The sequence below is a fragment of the Sceloporus undulatus genome, chromosome 2 (assembly GCF_019175285.1).
Source record: "Sceloporus undulatus isolate JIND9_A2432 ecotype Alabama chromosome 2, SceUnd_v1.1, whole genome shotgun sequence".
Lineage (NCBI taxonomy): Eukaryota > Metazoa > Chordata > Lepidosauria > Squamata > Phrynosomatidae > Sceloporus > Sceloporus undulatus.
The window spans coordinates 320,342,889-320,362,458 of record NC_056523.1 but is presented as its reverse complement, the minus strand read 5'-3'; the positions used below and the strand labels follow the sequence as shown (position 1 = coordinate 320,362,458).

The 19,570-nt window shown below is 39.7% G+C and overlaps 1 protein-coding gene across 3 annotated transcripts in view; it reads right to left on the bottom strand.

The window, feature by feature from the left end:
• SMAD7 (SMAD family member 7) overlaps window positions 1–19,570 on the bottom strand; it is a 62,675-nt gene that overhangs the window by 29,987 nt on the left and 13,118 nt on the right. For 2 of the 3 annotated variants that reach the window (XM_042451405.1, XM_042451407.1), the window contains exon 3: window positions 15,029–15,103. The exons of the other annotated variant lie outside the window; for it this stretch is intronic. In XM_042451405.1, coding sequence (XP_042307339.1) covers window positions 15,029–15,103 — 75 coding nt within the window. The remainder of the gene's footprint in view (window positions 1–15,028; window positions 15,104–19,570) is intronic. 3 annotated transcript variants of the gene reach the window in all.

The following is a 19,570-nucleotide window of genomic DNA, read 5'->3' as shown; positions in this document are numbered from 1 at the left end:
GCCAAACCTTCTTAGTTATACGAACTGAATATAGTTGGAGGGTGCGGAAAACACAGCAGAAAGAAAGAAGGGGAATGAAAGAGGAAATCCCATTTAACAAACATTACAGGAAAATGTAGCCTTTCTGAAGACACATTGGCTTGACGCTTAAATTGCCTAGCCATTCTTTCCAGCTTAACAACAAACAAAATTTAAGAATACACCCAAGACTTTAATGTTGGTAAAGAGAGCTAATTAAAAGCCAAGGGCTAGAAAATCCTGAGAGCTTCCAAGCATTTCCAGTTCCCACCATTTTGTCAGCGTCCTGAAACAGCATCAGCCCACATTCTTGCTTATAACTACACAACTCCTTAACAAGGGAAGATCATCTTCCAGTTACAAAGTCCATTAAAACAAACTCTGCAAAAAACAAAACAAAACAGTAAATGGCTATTAGGATGACAAGGTATTTGGGCAAAAAGTTAAGGAGGTAGACATGAACTTTACTTTCTCTGTGTGATACAAATGGAACTAAGGCTGTGTGAAGTGCACTTAATAATACCACTGGGCTGAAAATAAACTGGATAGGAAGCTTACTTTGTGATACTAGGCAGACTGCCAGGTTGCTTCTGGTTGCCTGGGTCATTCACTCCTGCTGAAAAAGATGGTACTTGCTGGCAGTGACCTCTGACTGGTCTGCTGTCATCTTCTTTTACAGGGCTCAGTCAGAGGTCACCATAAAACTGCACCAGAAGGAAATTCCACTTTCATCCTTTCTTTTTTGGAAATCACACTGTCTGATAAGGCTGTGGTCAAAGCGCACATATTTGGTCAAGAGGATGAAAGGTCAGGCAGCTGCAACTCTTCACAATCACCCTAACTCCTAGTTAAGAGTAAAATAGTGGACAATCCAGGAGCATGGTACATCCTTCTAAGGGAACACACACAGCAATAGGAAATACTTGCTGAAAAGAGGAGTGACAACCCGAGGTATCCTCTGAAGGACAGGGATAATAGCTGCTTATAGACTGCTGAAAGAAAAGTGTTGCACAGCCACCCTTGCCAAGAAATCCCTATCAGTTTTGAATGCCTTGGATGAACAGATACATGAGGCTGAGTTTACGCAGCGAAATGTGGCTTTGTTCTCCCCAGTAAATTCTGTGCTTCCCATGGTTTCTGTGACTGTATGAAAAAGAGCATGTGGTTAATTGCAACACCCTGGAACAGCTAGTCTTTATAAGCAATAGTATTTTGTATGGACAAGAAGGTAAAGAGATCATTATTCTTTTTATTATTGACTTTTGAACCATTCTCTGCAATTTAACTTATTGTTCAATAGCAATACATTTGAACAATGATATGGAAAATTGTTATAAAATCTAACAAAGGGTGTATGGGTGGGAATCCAGGGGAGAAATTAATCCCACATAGCCAAGTATTTAGACTTTTAATGAAAGAAGTAACTAAGCTTTCTTGTTGTGATACATTAAATAGAGTAAAACAAAAACAAAATGGCTTCCAAATGTCACATTGTAGGGGCAATTCACTAACAGAAGGCAGTATCTAAAAGGTGCTAAAAATGCAGCCTTCAAATAATTTAGAGAGGAGTTTCATGGTCAGTGGTGCTTAAAATGTGACGTTTTCTGTCAGAGCCTTCTCCCATCTGCTTCTCTCTAGAACTGAAACACAAGCAGTTATATGTTCATCAATCTCCAGGTAGGTCAGTCACCAGCATCCCTGGGAGCTTTCATAATACACAATTCTAGCACTGTGATCCCACTTTAATTGTCATGGGTGAAATCCTATGGAATCCTGGGCTTTGTAATTTGGCGATGTACTAGAGGTCCCTGAAGTGCAAAAAATAGAATTCCATAGAATGCAGTCATAACAATTACAGTGCAGTCATAGTGTTATAAAAGTACAGTGAAAAGTCCTAGAATCCTTGTTCTTGTATCCACCATAACAAGGAAGACTGAGGGCACTACACCCAAGTTAATTAAAACCCAATTTAGAAATATGGCTTATTAAATGATAACGACAATACTATAGCATATGAATTCTTGGAATTGTGTTGAGACACTGAGTAGATTTTCAACTTCTGCCAAAGGCTCCCTTCCTTTAAGGGAACAGTGGCTAAGCCCTAGTGCAGTCTTTTATTGTTCTGTGCCTTCAAGTCATTTCTGACTTATGGTGACCCTAAGGCAACCCTTCTATCATGGGGTTTATTTCTGCCAAATATCTACGGGTGAATTCACACATCAAGGCATCTCACATGGAGGTCCATGCATGAAGCCATCCAGTTATTAACCCTGAAAAGAGCAAAGAATATCCCTAGCACAAATATCCAATGGAGGACGTAAGGAAGACATCCACTCCCTCTACCACTCATTTACTGTCTGAATAAGTATATGAACCAGACCCAACACTACCACTGTTATCTTGCAGGAACACTAAAGTAAGGAATGGAAAGTGTTTGCGGTGGGGCATTTGAGGTGCTGTGCAGAGACAGAAGGATTTCCTAACATGGAGACTTGTTTTAGCTCTCCTATGCAAACTCACGAGCTGTTCTCTCCAACCGCACCTATTTAAAGTTATCCATCTAGCTCAATTGCCAGCCCTTACATGTAGAGGTAAACTGTCTCACGTGATGAAGTTCTCACCACTTCCTTTGGGTAAATTTTATTTAGCAGGCAGAGACATAAATAAAGTCATACTCACGCTATTAGGGAAAGACTAGACCTGTAAACCATACTTCTTTACATTTGGTGGGTCTGTATTTTTTTATACCAAGGGGAGGGGGGAAGATATTTGAAAACTATACAAACACTTAAAAACATTCTTGAAAAAATTAAAACTGTCAGGAGAATGCAGCAGGCAGTAAAGAAAAAAATATTAGAAAAACAAGTCATAAGAGCTGTGTCTGATAAAGAGCATGCCTTCCTTCTCCTTCCCACCACAATCAGCATCAAAAAAGGCTCACACAATGTTGGCTTTTATTATTAATGGCTGTGATCCAACTGCATTTAGTCATGACTAAGTTTCACCAAAAGCACCGAGACTTCCAGCGGTTACAATTAACTTCTACTGGTTTCAATGGGATTTAGACTACCATCAGGAGGCTGGAATATCAGTAGCAAAAGGTCAAGATGTTCCATTAATCAACGAACCTGAAAATTGAACTGATTTGTTTTAATGTTGCAAGTTACATTTAACATGCATGTTGTTACTGAGCTAGTAATCATAGGATTGACAGAAAATGGCATATAACACTTTGGTTAACACTTTCCGTGACGTATTTTGTTGTTGGCACCTTCAAAAGTGCTCTTTTGAGATTAAGCTGCCTTCCCTAGCCTTGTGTTTTCCAAGTGTGTACAATCTATAATTTGAATGTTAGCAGGGGATGGTAGAATTTGTAATCCAACATATTTTTCAAGTGCCAGATTTGCAATTGCTGTCCCAAATCACAGTACTTCATCCGCTATGCAATTAAATTTTGCCACTGATCTGCAGCATCAGTTCTTTACTTTCCACTCTCACCCATCTCCATCAGCATGTATGCTGTTCACTCACCATTCAAGTCTTGTAGGTTGTGTGAGAGAATGGTACATAACATGAAAGATTCCTAAGCTTCTAAAAGACTTGCCAAAAATAACTTTTAAAAGAGAATGAAACAGGTTACTTGTTCAATCAATAAATGTTAAACCCTTTGCCACTCAAACATTAAAAAAAAGATGACTCCTATGTTCATAGGAATAAGGACTGCTAAAGCAATGGATTTTACTTCTATACAAATATGTACAACATTGGGCTATTGGTCACAACTAGTTTACCTAAACTGGGCCAAAAATACACTTTTGATATAGTGCCCTGCAATGGAGTGGAGAAAAAACCAAAAAAAGTCTATGTGGATTGCTGCTAAAAATCCAAAAAGTATGATGGGAAATGAGAATAATTTTAAAATCATTCTACTGAAATACACAAAATACAAGTTATTTGTCTTAAAGTTTTGAAAAAAATGTAAAAAGGCTGTTTACCTTGCTATCAATTGCTACTCAGCTAGACTATAGGTCTTAAACAACCTTTCCTCTACCAGTCCCTGTGAAAGCTACCTTAGTGTAAGCAAATCTGATGACTGTTCACAAAAACCTCCAGAACCAAAATGTTGTCTACTGACGCCTTCCAATTTTGCAAACGTCTGAAAAGTTGCTTTCCTTCTTATGGAAGAAAAAGCCTGAGAGAGGGAGAGGGAGAGATGGGGGGGAGAGGAGCTAGAATGAAGTGTCAGAGGCCAAAAACTACATGAGATGGCTTGCCAAGAGTCAGTCTCTCCTCACTTTGCTGGCTTGGCTGCATATTGCTATGGTCAGATGATGTGTGAGGGGAACTGCAATGCTCCTGCTAGTCTGGCAGGCGGCCTGCTTCACTTCAAAGACTCTTAGTGTTAACCCCTGATAACCTTGTCCTTTTGCGGACAGACCTGAGTTTTTAGGTAAGCCATTTAATAGGGCGTAAGTACAAGCTAATGCTCTGTATAACTAGCCTCTTTTTAATTCAAGTAATAAGACAGCATACCTTACCGGGCAAGGAGAGAGGGAGGGGAAAGAGAGAGAAAGAGAAGCATTTATGTTCCATATGGTATATTTAAATAAATGTTGAATAAAGAAATTGAAGAGAGGAGGACATCACCAATTGTTTATTTCAACACAGACTCTTGCTGTTACACAGAGAAGTCAAATGGAAGATAATAAATAGGACTGTAAATGAAATACACTTCTCTCACACAGGTGAGGAAAGAATGTAACAGATTTATCATGCTACTCGCTCTGCAACTATGGGTTTGCAGCAATCTTCACTCTCAGGCAAATTTGGTAAAACAAACACTGAAAGAACAATAATAAAGGCCACCAACAAGGTAAAGCACTCCATACATCTTGTGACAAGATTCTGTACTTTCCTAAAACATTCCAGAATTGTTTGCTATTTCATAATGAAATGGCGGTCCTCTGCCTGAACTTCAGAGCTTTTGTAATAAAGGATGAAATTGTATGTATGCAGTAAAACAAGGCCTATTTTAAGTGATTGTCAAACATCTCCACATTGTGGCGATGAGTTGGACAGCTCATATCCATCTTAAAAATAAAGTAGGTAAGAAGTCAGGAATGCAAAGGATATGACCGGGTTTTTTTAAAGCTGAAAACGCCTGTTGATATAAACAAGTGGTGAGCCAGAACCAGAGTTTTCCACAAAACATGTTTGGCAGTGCTAAAAACTTTTTTTATTATTATTTTTCAGTGATTTTTCAGCATCCTTTCTGAAAATGTTTGCTTATTCATTTTTACTGACCTCACTTAGCTGCCCTTGTTTGTCTTACTTTGGGGTTTGACACCGCTTTAACTGCCATGGCTCAATGCTATGGAACTGTGGTATCTGTAGTTTCGTGAGATATTTAGCCTTCATTGTCAGAAAGCTCTCGTGTCACAACAAACTACACATCCCAGGATTACATAGGATGAAGCCATGGCAGTTAAAGCAATATCAAACTGCATAAATTCTGCAGTGTGGCAGCAGACTGGCTACCTAACATCATTATGTTCATCACATGTTCCCAGTCTGAGTAGGATTGTTCATGTACCAACCCAGACATGACTAGGAGATATCATAGCCAGGGGATTAAATGGCCCTGAAGAAAAAGCAGCCACTAGATGAAATTAAGCTAAACAAGTTTTTCTTTTAAAAAAAAAGATGTGAATATACCCGTCCCTCCAGGTTTGCAGCTTTGACTTTAGCGGATTTGATTATTCATGGATTTTATTAATATGTTCTCTCTAGGAATATCTAGGTCCTCCAGTGCAACTTTATGGTCAACTTTAACCAAAAGTTGCACTGAAGGACCTAGAGACTCCTAGAGAGAACACTCCACTAGGCATTTGTAGCTCCTCCAGTGCAATTCTATGGTCAATGTCTGGCATTGTTAACCACAGAGTTGCACTGGAGGACCTAGAAATTCCTAGAGAGGTGTTCTGTCAGGTAAAAAAACAGTCTTTGGAGTTTATCACACGTGAGGAATTTCTCTTAATTTCGAATGAAAAGAAAGTGGGGCCAGAATGCATTCACGTGAATTCGCTAGTTTAGCAAAATTACGTGAATGCTCATTGCATTTGAACTGGCTCCCCATTGCCCAAAAATAGCTTGCCATTGCCCAAATTTGCGTGTGGCAGTCTATCACACAATAATGTGAAACCCCATGATTGCGCTCTGACTAACTTCCCATTGCCCGAATTTGTGTGTAGTGGGTTATCACGCAATAATGTTAAACCCCATGATTGCGTTCAGATTGCCATTGGATTATACTTCCAATTTCCCTTGTCTGATAAACTATCCTGTCTTATTTGTAGTTTTTCCACATTCACTGCACCTAACACCAGTGAATGGGGAGGGATGAGTGTGCCTGTCTTAAGAATTTTTTTAGGAGCGGGAACTGTACCAAAATAAAAATAAGAAATTTCTGCTTATGGATGAAAACTTGAAAATATTCAACACAACTCTACACAGTTGAAACAGGTGTTAAGATAATTTTGTCTAGAAAAGCCTGCAGTGTGATCAAAATAGAATGGAGCACACCACTGAAATGCTGGTATCAAGACAGATGGATGAAGACAAATCTCCATCTTTGTTCTCCAAGCACAATAGAGAGGTGGTTAACATACTACCAGGAAGGTACAAGGCAGTTAACAAAAACAACCCAAATGTATTGAAGTTATGTCAAGAGCTTAGATTTATTTACTCAGGTTTAACTACCAACACACTACAGGGCCTGCAGTCAGAAAATAAGGTACACTCACAAGTCTCCAGCCAGATCCAAGGTGAAAGTGCTGGAATAAGTTCAAAATGAGACCCTGGCACTCAAAACAGACTTCTTGCAGCCTAATTTTTTGGCTACTGTCTCAGTTAAGGAAGGGGAAGGGCACAAATAAACAGCTTTTCACAATACATATATCTTTTAGGTAAAGAATAGCAAAATCAAAATATATTGTAACAATATATTCCTACTCAGAACCAGTGGGACCAAAATCTAGTTCTGGCACCAATGACCATATCCAAGTGACACTGTCTCAATTTCATTTCCATTATTAGATTGGGTCTCGTGGCCTTCATTATGTTTGGTTATGAGTTTCAAAACAAAGACCGTAGGGTGGCTCCTTTAAGCAGAACTGGTGCCTTTCTTTCACATAGTACAAAGAATTCAGATCTTTGTGTCAACCCCCAACTTATTTCTGTCCTAAAGGCCACAATAACAGTCCCTTATTCTTTGTTTCCAGAAGACAGAAAGCAGGCAACAAATTAACAGGGTGGGAGGCAGAGGCACTAAAGGTGATGGGGGGGAAAACAAATTTAGGAGGAGGAGGAGGAAAAAAAGAGCAAGACACAACCAGGGAGTTATTTTACCTCAAGAGAAAGAGGATTAACTGAGATGCAAGGAGGAAAAAAAATAGATCCAAGCCACATGTTTACTCCCTGGGTTTCGCTGTTGAGGTTTTAACCTTTGGGAAGATCCTCCTTTTAAATAAACATAGTTAAACTAGAAATGCAATTTGGCTCCTCAGCCCAGGTTCCTTCCCTCCTCCCTTGGAAGATCTTTACCCTTCCATCTTTTCCCCCCTTTCTTTCTCTCCCCCCTCTGAAATGCCACATAGGACATGAATGGACAGCACCAAGTGAATTAAAGGTCATCTTTGGTGGAACCAGTTCCTTTGTGAGGACCCCCACAGGATTAAGTTTTCACATATTCCCCCCTTTCTTTCTTTCCCTCCCTCCTTCTCTCGCTCTCTCTTTTTCTTCCCTTGCCAAAAGAATCAAGTCACTGGCTCCAGGCTCCCAGCCTTCCTCCCACCCTGAACTGAGCCTCATTCATTAGCTGGAACCACCGCAACTCCAACCAAGCCAGGAAGAAAAACAGCAAACAGAGCAAGTGAAAGAAAGACTCAGATTGGTTATTTTCAAGGGGGGGAAACACTTGGGCAGCATCTCTCTCTCTCTCTCTCTCTCTCTCTCTCTCTTTCCCTCCCTTTTTCTCTCCATGTACTTCTCTCATCATTCCATGCTGGTCACCCTCCCACATCCTCTGGGCAAACCTATCCCCACACCTTCGTCATTCACCAGGGAGAGTACTTTCAGCCACATGAAGCAGAACGAGAAATAGTTTTTGTAGCTCTAATATGCATTCCTTAAAGAAAACACACCAGGCCCCTCTCTGCATTCTTCAGGCAAGTTATGCACCCAAGCACTCGCGCACACACATATTCATTCCTTTTCATTTTCTCATACACACTTGGCCTTCTGCACAGCTTTCCTTTCCAGTGCTTTTGTTTCCCCTTTCCTCTGCTTTAAAGATAACCCTCTTAACACCAAAACACCCCTTTTCTCTAGCAACAGAGGACACAGGAGGAAAAATGGCCATAGTTCCAAATACTTGGTGGCTCTTTTACTCTCTACAAATTGCTTCACGCAACGAAAAACCTTTTGTTTCTCCAGCCATAGCTTTCAGTGCATAGTACTCATTAGAAATAGACATTAATTACACAGAGCCAGAAATGTTTCATTGTTGGGACAACATTTTTTCAAGTCAATGACAAGTGTGGAGTTCATGCTGCATTGTTAAGTGAAAATGGTGTGCAGATAAGTAAGGCTACTGTTTATTTTATTTATTGGATTTATACCCCGCCTTTCTCCCAAAATGGGTTTCAAGGGTGGCTACAAGCCACTACTAGAAAAATGAAAAAGAAAAAAAGAAAGAAAAGAAATTACATCAAGGGCACAACAGAGCCATGCACTTTTATAAAGACCACTTCAAAACACTGGGTAGGATGTAGTCTGTCATATTCAGGGCAGACCTGATGAAAACAAGACTTAATTTAGTCATGGCTAACTTAGGTCTGCTGCTTTCAGTGGGCCTTGCCTAAGGATCAGGAAGCTTGGACCCAATTCAATATGACTAACAGGTAGACACTATACACAAAGAGAGAGTATATATCTATTAAAGCTACATACTAATGTCCTTTTCACATGACACACAACAAAGAAACACATTCCAAGAAGGTATCAAGAAACCATCCTTCTTCCCCCCAGACAACTTGACACATATACCAAAGTGCTGGTTATGACCTATAAAGCCTTATATGACTCAGGTCCAGGCTATTTGGCAGACCGTATCTCCTTCTAAGGGCCTGCCCCAGGCCCTGAGATCCTCTAGAGCAGCCCTTCTCTCCGTCCCACCACCATCATAAGTACAGTTGGTGGGGATGCAAGAGAGTGCCTTCTCGGTGGCTGCCCCTGGACTGTGAACTTCACTTCCCGGGGAGACCAGAATGGCTCCTTCCTCACTGGCCTTCTGCCGGCAGGTTAAAACCTTCTTATGCAGGCAGGCTTTTTAAAATAGAATCTTCTTAAATGACCAGCTTAAGGTGTTGTATCATTTTAAGTGTTTTAAATTTTTATCTTTTTAACTGCATCTTTATTTTTAATAAGTAATCTATTTTAATACTGTAACAATTTAATTCCTCTTTAATGTATCACTTTTCTGTGTTTTTAACTGTGTTGTTCTTTCAATGTTGTGAGCCGCTCTGGGCCCGTTCTAGGAAAAGAGAGGCACATAAATAAATATAATAATAATAATAATAATAATAATAATAATAATAATAAGTCTGATATTCAGAGAAATACACTGGTGCCTCGGGATACGAAATGATCAGGTTACGAAATTTCCGGGATACGAAAAAGTTGGATTGGCAAAAACTGTTTCGGGTTACGAAATATTTTTCGGGTTACGAAATTCATTTCGGCGCGAAATTCAAATGCTGCAAAGTGCAGCTATAGGCTTTCCAGTGCTAACGGAAAGCCTTTTCGGGTTACGAAATTTTCGGGTTACGAAAGGAATGGCGGAACGAATTAATTTCGTAACCCGAGGCACCAGTGTACTACCTCTGAGCAAACCTACAGAGTTACACTGGTGCAGTGGCATCTTATACTAGATCTCAACAAGCTTTTAGCTTTGAACTACAACTTCCAGAGTCTCCCAGTGACCATGGAATGCATCTACACTGTAGAAATAATGCAGTCTGACATCACTTCAACTGCCATGGCTCCATACCACTGAATCCTAGATTTGTAGTTTTGTGAGGCACCAGCACTCTTTGGCAGAGAAGGCTAAAGACCTTGTAAAACTACAAGTCCCAGGATTCACTGCCATTATTTCTACAGTGCAGGTGCACTCTGTTGGCTACAGAACTCCGAAAGTTCTATTATTGTATTTTCTGGTGTATAAGACTACTTTTTAACCCAGAAAAATCTTCTCAAAAGTTGGGGGTCTTCTTATACGCCGGGTGTCATCTTATAGGGCAGGTGCTGAAACTTCTGAGCCGGACTGGAGAATCTGTGGTCGCCGCATATGGTGGGGGGAACTCAAAAATGGTTGCGGCTGCTTCCCCACCGTATGCGACAATCGTATGAAAGCAGCTATCGCTCTGATAGTCTTGGAGACAGTGAGGGCTGGGCAGGCAGGGAGAGCTGACCAATCCAAGAAGGCTTTGTGTACAAGGTTTCCTGCTAAGTACCTGCATGTCATTTGAATTAAAAATACAATATTGAAATCAAATCTAATGTTTTTTAAATTTTTATTTGGTGTGTGTTGGAAGAGGGGTAGTCTTATACGGTGAGTATATCCCAAACTCTATATTTTAACTGGAAAAGTTGGGGGTCGTCTTATACGCCCAGTCGTCTTATATGCCGGAAAATATGGTACTTTAAAAAAACACAAATCTTTCCAAGCTCTTGCCATAAATTAAATCATCAATTTAATGTACAAGTATACCTCATTTAACAAAGTAAATGTGTTCCCAAGCATTACTTTTATAACAGAAAAGGTTGGTCTCAGAGGCAGAAATAACATGGGGGAAAACTGGGATAGGTTCCTATACCTCATAAAAGAAGAGCAGTTCAATATGTTTCAGCAATCTTTTTATTCAAAACTAACAATATCCATAGGTGAAATGGAACAAAAGCAAGTCAGATAAGCCTTGCATAAACAAAGAACATGTTGAACCATCTACAGATCACCTGAAAGCTTTTCCCCCAAATTCCTCCAGGGATTATTATTTTTTTCCTTTCACTAGCCTCCACTTTTCTTATGAATTCCATTTTGGTGGCCACACTTATTAATGTATGCTTTTTAACATGCTGGGAGGACCTGGTAAAGCAGACTTATCTTACCTCCCCTTTTCCTTCAGTTCTCAGTAATGTATTCTGGATGCAGATGCTGTTTAACTTCCCTGTTGAAGGCAGGCACAGACACCTACAGTAGAATTCATAAAGGCAGCATCTCATTCTTTCTCAGCTCATGCTTTATTGCATTGTTTTTTGTGGATTTTTCAGGCTATGTGGCCATGTTCTAGAAGACTTTCTTCTTGAACATGGCCACATAGCCTGAAAAATCCACAAAAAACTATGGATGCCGCCCATGAAAGCTTTCGACTTCTTTATTGCATTGTTTGTTGCAGACCTGCTGCTGTAACCAACAGTAAAAATCTGTGTTCCTCTAGCCTTCCTTCACCATTCTCCCAATACTGATGCTTCAAAGAAAATTCAACTAGACAGGGGACAAGGAGGAAAAGGGAGGCTGGGCAGATATTTAAAAACTGTAAAAAGGAGCTTTTTTATCTTTGTTTGTCTTCAGATCCTTTAGAAGAGTTGTGCATGAACTGTCTTTATTCCACCCCAAAGGTGAAGGCTTGTTTGTACTGGATAACAGCTTTATTTCTCAGGAAAACAATTTGGAAGCAATGTCCCATGTCAGTGAAAAGCTCTGAAAGCCAGCCTTCCTATCTCAAAGGTTGATAACATCAATCTCACAACTTCTTGGGATAATGTTAAGAGGGCTACCCACCTATCTTGAAATAACTGTATGAAAGGGGAAAACAAAAAGGAAGCATTGTGTGTACTTTTCTATGAACTGTCCCCTATTTAAACTTAGATAAGTTATTACAACAGATAAAAGGCACCCTGAATGCCCCTGACAACAGCTCATTAAAAGTCTTGTTCAAATACACTCTCCAGCAGCCTATCTCAAGTGTGTAAAGAGAAGAGAAAGTTAGCTTTGGAGAACTGCTACAAACACTGGGCAGCATTCAACCAGCATTAAATACTTTCAAGTCCTAACATTTTCAATGGGTAAGAAGTAGATGTGCTAAAATCTCTGCCACTGATATCAATGGGACTTTAAAACTAGTTCAGTATGGTCATATAGTACTCCCCTGTTTCCTTTCTGACTCTAGTCTCTCTAGCTACTAGTGAATTTTCAGAGCCACACTTCTACGTTTGCAATGAAGTTAATAATAAATCAAGCAGAATCCAGAACAAATGCTCCTTCACGTGGCAATATTTCAGCTTTTGTTTCAGAGCTTACGCAGCTATTATGTCACCCTTTCCTCTGTGAGTTGAAACACTCTCCCCCTTCTCCCTCATTAAACTAAATATCTACAGAGAGCACAGTAAAAATAATTTAAAAATATGTTTTTAAAGTTTCACTTTAAAAAAAAACTATCCAGCATTTTAAGGCTCTAAACTTACCTGCACAAATACTCTGTCCTCAAAATACAAACACAAACCAGAATTTTAGATCTACTCTGATGAGGGTTTAAATGCTTGAGAAAGCACCTTTTACCAATCCTTTCTGTGTTATCTTAAGAGAGCCCCTTAAGAAAGCATTCCACCAAGCAAATGATGTTATTTCCTGCACAGCTCTATACCCTCACCTCTCTCCCCTTCCCTCTCCTTCTGCAGCGGGCCAGACAGACCAAGATGCTATCAATACATAAGCATTTCAAAAAGAGCCTCCCTTTAAAAGCTAGTACTTCCTTTTGCTTTTTTCATGTGGTATCCTGCGGAACTCAACCCCACCCTTTTGCAGACTTCAGGGCTTTTTCTTCTTCTTCTTCTTTAAGCCACCTAACAGTATTATCGTGTTATTCTTATTCTTTCCTGTCATTTTGCCACTTTTGTCAGTTTTTAAATCGTCCCTAAAGTTGGCTTTCCAAAAAGCAGGCAACCCTGGAACGCCAGAGCTACAATTTGCTTTTCAAAATTAAAAGAAAAGAAGATCCTGAACTGGTCGTCCCCTCCTTCCACCTCCTCCTGCTCATTTGATTAACTCTCATTAGGGCCCTTTGAACAAACAGAATACTCCCCTCTCAAATGACACAGGCAGGGAATATATTACACTAAAAGGAAAGCAAACAAGGACTCACTTAAATATAACCATGCTGAATGCAATTCCTGGAGAGAAAAGCAGGCAGGCATATGCCAGCACACACACACTTAGAGGAAAAGAGATGACATATTTCTGATGTTTCAGTTGCAGGCTAATGAATGGAGCACAACAGCTCCACAAATCATCAATCAGGCCAGTACTCTTTGGCAAAGGAAAGTTATCTTACAGAAGGTACACAAGCTCAGATAGGCTTTTTTTTTCAGGCAGGGAATCAGGCAAAAACAAAAAAATTGGGGGATTCACTAGGCATCTCATGAGGCAGGGCCTCACGTAAAGAAAAGGCAAAATGTGGGTTTAAAAAGTGGCCTCCTTCTGGTTAAAATCAACTCACTAAGGCTGGATTCTGTGCAAGGTTGCAGCCAGCGACGTTTGAAGCATGTTAAGAGGTGAACAGGTCTCCAAACCAGACCCTCTACTGCTTTTTCCTCAGAGAGTTAGGCCTCAAGATGTTGTCTTTCGACCCATCCCCAGAGACCCAGCCAATCCTAGACACAAACATTTGTGAGGCTGTGAGCTACCAAAATGTCTTACACCCCACCTTAATCACCAAAACCAGCCTGAACTTGCAACCTTGCAAAAAGCAGGAGCCTGCTCCGGCACACCCCTGCAGTGGACAGTATATAATTTAGCTCTCGCTGCATAAATCACATAGGCAGACAATGCCCTCAGCTAACTGCTGGAAAGGAACTGCTAGTCTACTGGTAGTCTCTGTCTACAATCACAACCAGTTCTTAACAATAGAGGATGGATAGAGGCTTGTTACTCCAGAAGTGCAGACGAGAGACAACTTCATACTACTGATGCCTGGAAAAATCAGGTCTCAGACAGCACTGGACTGAAAAGAGACAGGCCACACTAAACAAAACACAAACATGTATAATCTCAAAGGGATTCTGGCCACCCAGTTGACAGCTAACATCAGCAAAATCTTTAATATCTGGTGGCAAGCAAATGTAGGAAAACGCAAGGCAATAGCTGCCCTGCATTTTCCTAGCTTTGCTTGCCACATTGACACCTAGCAATGGAATAGTCAGATTGCTAAATATGAAATCACTATTCAGTCCTGAGCCCAGATCAAGTGCCAACTCACAGCAGTGTGAAATAATTGTGCCCAATTATAGCTTTCTGTGGTAACTGAACAGAGGGTTTTTGGACAACAAGCACACATAGAGGTCTGTGTTTACTATGGAAAAGAAACTGATGCAGGGTTTTTGACAAGGTCCAGATTCCTTCCCCTTCAGTGTACTATTAAGGCTAATGGCCTGAATACTATTGATAATCCCAGTCACAAATCAATGGGATCTATTTATGAGATTCACCATTCAACAATTTACTCAGTGCATCTAATTCTAGTTGGAACTAATCAATTCATCTTCAAACCAAAATGAGTTCCATCATCCACTGAACGTCTTCAGACAAATGAGTTTCTGATAATTCCTAACATCTGTGAATCCAAAGGTTCTCATTCTTAGGAGGAAAACAGGACTAATTATCGTCTACCTCACCAGTTTACAAAAGCAGAAATTAATCCTCTGCTAGGATGCCACTTAAACTATAACAATATAAAACTCCAGAGTCTGGCACAGTTCCCTTTTTGGATGACAACTCCCAGAATCCCCTAGCCAGCATCCATGCACAAGGACAGAAATCTACAGAACCGGAACTAGATTTATTAAAAGTATTGAAAATGTACAGCAGCATGGATCCAAATGAAAGCCTGTTTCTTACCTGAAAGCCCCCCAGGGGCTAGATAATTAATTCCTCCTGTCTCAGTGGAGGAAGGCACAGAGTCTGGACAACTTGCTGCAACAGAAAAGGGGAAATGAATTAAGAAATAAGCATAATGTACTACTTAAAAAAAATTAGCTCACTGCAAACAATGTCTCCAGCCAAATGAAGCACATTCCGCAGGGTTTAGTAGGAAGTTATTACTAATTGTCTGCACAGAGACAGCACAATTCTTCACGGTACATCCACCCTAACTCATCACCCTTGTCTAGGCTCCACTCTGCCATTTAATCACATTAGTCAATGAGCACACAATCACAGACTGGCTGGAAACATCTTCTCTCCCCCACTCCCACCTTTTCTTTTGTGGGTTGACTTTGTTTTCCTGGTAGTCACTGATTACTAAAACCCAGTTTGCCATGCCTAAGCTCCATATAGATCAAAATCAAAAAGGAGTTTGAATTGCTCCATTACTGAGATGAAGTGAGGCAGTGAGTTGAGTGAAGGAGAACAAAGGAGGAAACACTCTTTGCCAAAGGTATTTCAATATTTTCCATTTTTTAAATGTTCCTATTTCCTTATTATTTCAACAGGAATCCATCCATATTTTCCCCTTGTTCCACCAATGCTTCCATCTATTATTCCTCCAGCATTTTGGGTGTTGTAATATTTGCTTTTCCTACAGTTTCAAGATGCTTTTTAATACCTGCCCAAGCACTCTGCCAATTAAAAGAAAAACTTAAGTTATACTCCTCTCATGACAACATATTTGGGATTAATACTGATCTACTAAACATCTGATAATACTGATCTACCTTCACCTATGCAAACAATGGACAAACAGTCTGACCAACTGATTGGAAAAATGTACTTTTTGGACGACAGTATCTAGAGGCCCGCAGACAACATGGGCACCATACTGGCTGAAGGATTCTGGGAGTTGATGTTCGACTAAAATAACTTTCCCAAGTGTATAAAAACACTACCTATCCAAGTCAATTGCTCTGCATGTTAAAGACATATATAATTGATGGCTGTTACAGTTACTTGTGAAAATTCATTGACATGTGTGTTGATAGTATCTCAATATTTCTCTCCTTGAGCCTAAAAACACAACTGACAATAATGTCACATCCCACATTTTTATTTTGTTGTTGTTAATTGCTGTCAAGTTAACTTCGGTTGAAGTGTAACGATGTATCATTGAATACTAAAGTTAGGATTGTCCATGCCATTGTATTTCCAATTTCTATGTATAGTTGAAAAAGCTTGACAGTGAAGAGAGCTGATAGGAAGAAAATCAACTCATTTGAAATGTGGTGGTGGAGAAGAGTGCTGAGGATACAGAGGACTGCTAAAAGTCAAATAAATGGGTCATTGAACAGATCAAGCCTGAATTCTCCCTGGAAGCCAGGATGACTAAACTGAGACTGTTGTACTCCGGTCATACCATGAGAAGATATAACTCATTAGAAAAGACAATGATATTTGGTAAGGTAGAAAGCAGTACTAAAAGAGGAAGAACACATTACAGACAGATAGACCGAATCAAGGAGGTCAACGTCCTGACTCTACAACACTTGAGACAGAGTGACTTGGAGGTCTCTCATTTGTAAGGTCACCATAGCTCAAAGTCAACTTGATGGCAGTTAGCAACAACTTTGACTTATGGTGACCCTATGTGAGAGAGACCTACAAATCCCTGTCACCAGTAGCCCTGCTCAGGCCTTGAAGACTCAGGGCTATGGTTTCCTATGGTTCACAAGTTAATTTCCCCAAACATTTAACAGATAGCTGGTCATATGAAAAACAAGGCTACCTGATTTTCAATTAAATGCACCATGCTGAAGGAACACATGTGCTCATGTATAGTTGCAACCTCATGTACAAAACCTCAAAAGAGATGTAACACTTAAATATGGAGTATCTCTCTCAGACACTTGCCAAAACCTAACTCATTCTCTTTACAGATAAAACTATACACAAAAATATTGCCAGCACCTCTATTAATGGCAGGGGGTTGGACTGGATGGCCCGTGCGGTTTCTTCCAACTCTTTGATTCTATGATTCTAATATTGATGACTGTTTAGCAGGCAAGCAGAATAGCCTTATTCTCAATATCCTGTTGTTAGAGAAAAGCTAATTTTTGGACCGTTTCTCCCAGAATCACACAGGCAGCATTGTCACTAGTCCTGCTGCCTGTGGGGTTCTGAGAGCCATAATCCAAAGAAAGTAACATTTTGAATCTCTGGGCAAAATATGCCCATGCCAACAGCATATCCCTTGCAGAGATAAGCATTCATTATGGTGAGAACCCTTTTTAAAAGAGTAAATAGTACCAAACACACCACACCTATATGACTTCTGTGATATGACCTCTTCAGCTCTTACAATCATGCTTAAATTAAACAAAGCACTTAGAACCAGCCTCTCATTATGTCCTATTAACAATAATACTTATTAATATAACCTCCATGAATTGGATATCTTAAAGGGACCCAAAATGATACCTCTTGGAACTCATGAACACTGGGTTGGAAATGTTTAAAAAGCACTTGTTATATCAACTAGAAGACAAGTTGAAGTGTTTGGAAGAGATTTTCTTCCAAGATCTTGGCAACTAAAATTCAGAGACAAATTATTATTCTTTTTTTTAACTGACATGAAGTTTGATTGGGTCGGTGAGGAACAGCAACAAAATATGTATGAGTCACATTTCCAAGAGAGCCAGCATGATGCAATGGTTTGAGCCTTGGACTACAACTCTGGAGACTAGGGTTCAAATCCCTGCTTGGCCATGGAAACTCGCTGAATGACTTTGGGCAAGTCATACATTCTTAGCCCCAGAAGGCAAAGGCAAACTGCCTCTGAAGAAATTTTGCCAAGAAAATCTCATGACAGGTTCATCATAGGATCGCCATAAGCTGAAAATACCTTGAAGGCACACAACAATAACAGCAAATTTCCAAGGCCACATGTTCTCAGTATCCAGGTTAAAGTGGATCCAGATTCTTAATCATAAGCAAACCCTTTTAAATGAAAACAGGAAAGGATTCCAAAGCCAATCTGTGTGCATGACACCTCAGTTTACTGGCAAATTATCAGCACTGTTGGCTATATACAAAGTAAGGTCATGTGGCCTTACAACAAGAATACAAGATGACAGGGATGGGCACATACTTAATAGGCATCCCTTTTCCATCCATCCCTATATTTTGTTTGTCCAAGAACTCACTACTGAACTGATAGGGAAAGAACTGCATGTATGTGTGCGTATGCAACTATGTAATCTCATTTTATCAGAGTCAAGTATAACCTTGAACAGGAATATACAGTTTAACAGGATATACTTAATCAAACTGAAAACAATGGGGCAGACAGGAAATTGAGTTACTTGTGAAATACTTTATACTATACACTTTCTAAATGTACAGTGTTTTCTATCTTCTAAGGAAACAACTTTTTCAAAAAACTTTTTTGTAATGAGGCATTTAGTCAAAATGCTTCATCTTCAAATGGCCCATTACCAAGAACCCAAGAACTGGAAGTAGCTCTATTGCAACCAATTCCTTACCCATAACTCATGTATTATTGTAATAGCAACTTAAGGAATAATTTCACATTCTTATAAACTAATTGTAACTTTTTAGTTCTTTATGTAGTTATGGGGTATGCAGGCTCAATAAACAATAAGAGAAAGAATATCACAAGGTTCAAGTGGCAGCTTATATAGGTGCCCTGCAGCAGGTATTAAGACAACAAGAAGGAACATGGGAGGAGAACCTTTTCTGTACCACAAGCTAGTGGTCATGCAGCATTCAGGTATCTTTTAATGTATACAGTAGGTCATTCAGTCAAATGAGTCTCCATTTGTAGTATGAAACAATACAACACATATATAATGTTTAGTACCTCACTTAAAACAAGACTGCACACAATTATAGCAACATAACCTACCAAGAAAACAACAATGTATGTGATCCCACAAAATGGGATTTTAGAGAATCCTGATATTATTATTTACAACCAGTATGGTAATATTGGCTGGGGGATTCTGGGATTTGTAATCCAAAACAGTAACCCTTTTTAGCTTTTGATCTGGAAGGTCATGCTTTTCCCATCCTCAATATAATAGATTTTATTTCTTCCAGGTGCACCTCCTACCTGTGCATATCTAAAGAGCTTTTGCAAAATGTCCTACTGTATTTTTATACACAGAATATGCATAGGAGACATGAATTTTCTTGAACTGCATTTTCTGCTTCCAAGAACTCCAAACTTTCTATCCATCTACCTACCTACCTATTGAATTTATATTCTGATTTTCTCCCAAAATAGGATTCTAGTCAAATAGTCAACATGATCATTGCAACATGACATTCATCAAATGTGAACTTCTATATCATCTCAAATACCATTCATGATCAGTTCACAGATCCAGCTGCCAGGCATCAACTTAGGAGTAACCAAAGGCAGAATGACTATGTATGAATGCACATATGTATGTGCACATGTGAAGTTGCACTCATTTTCAAGAATCA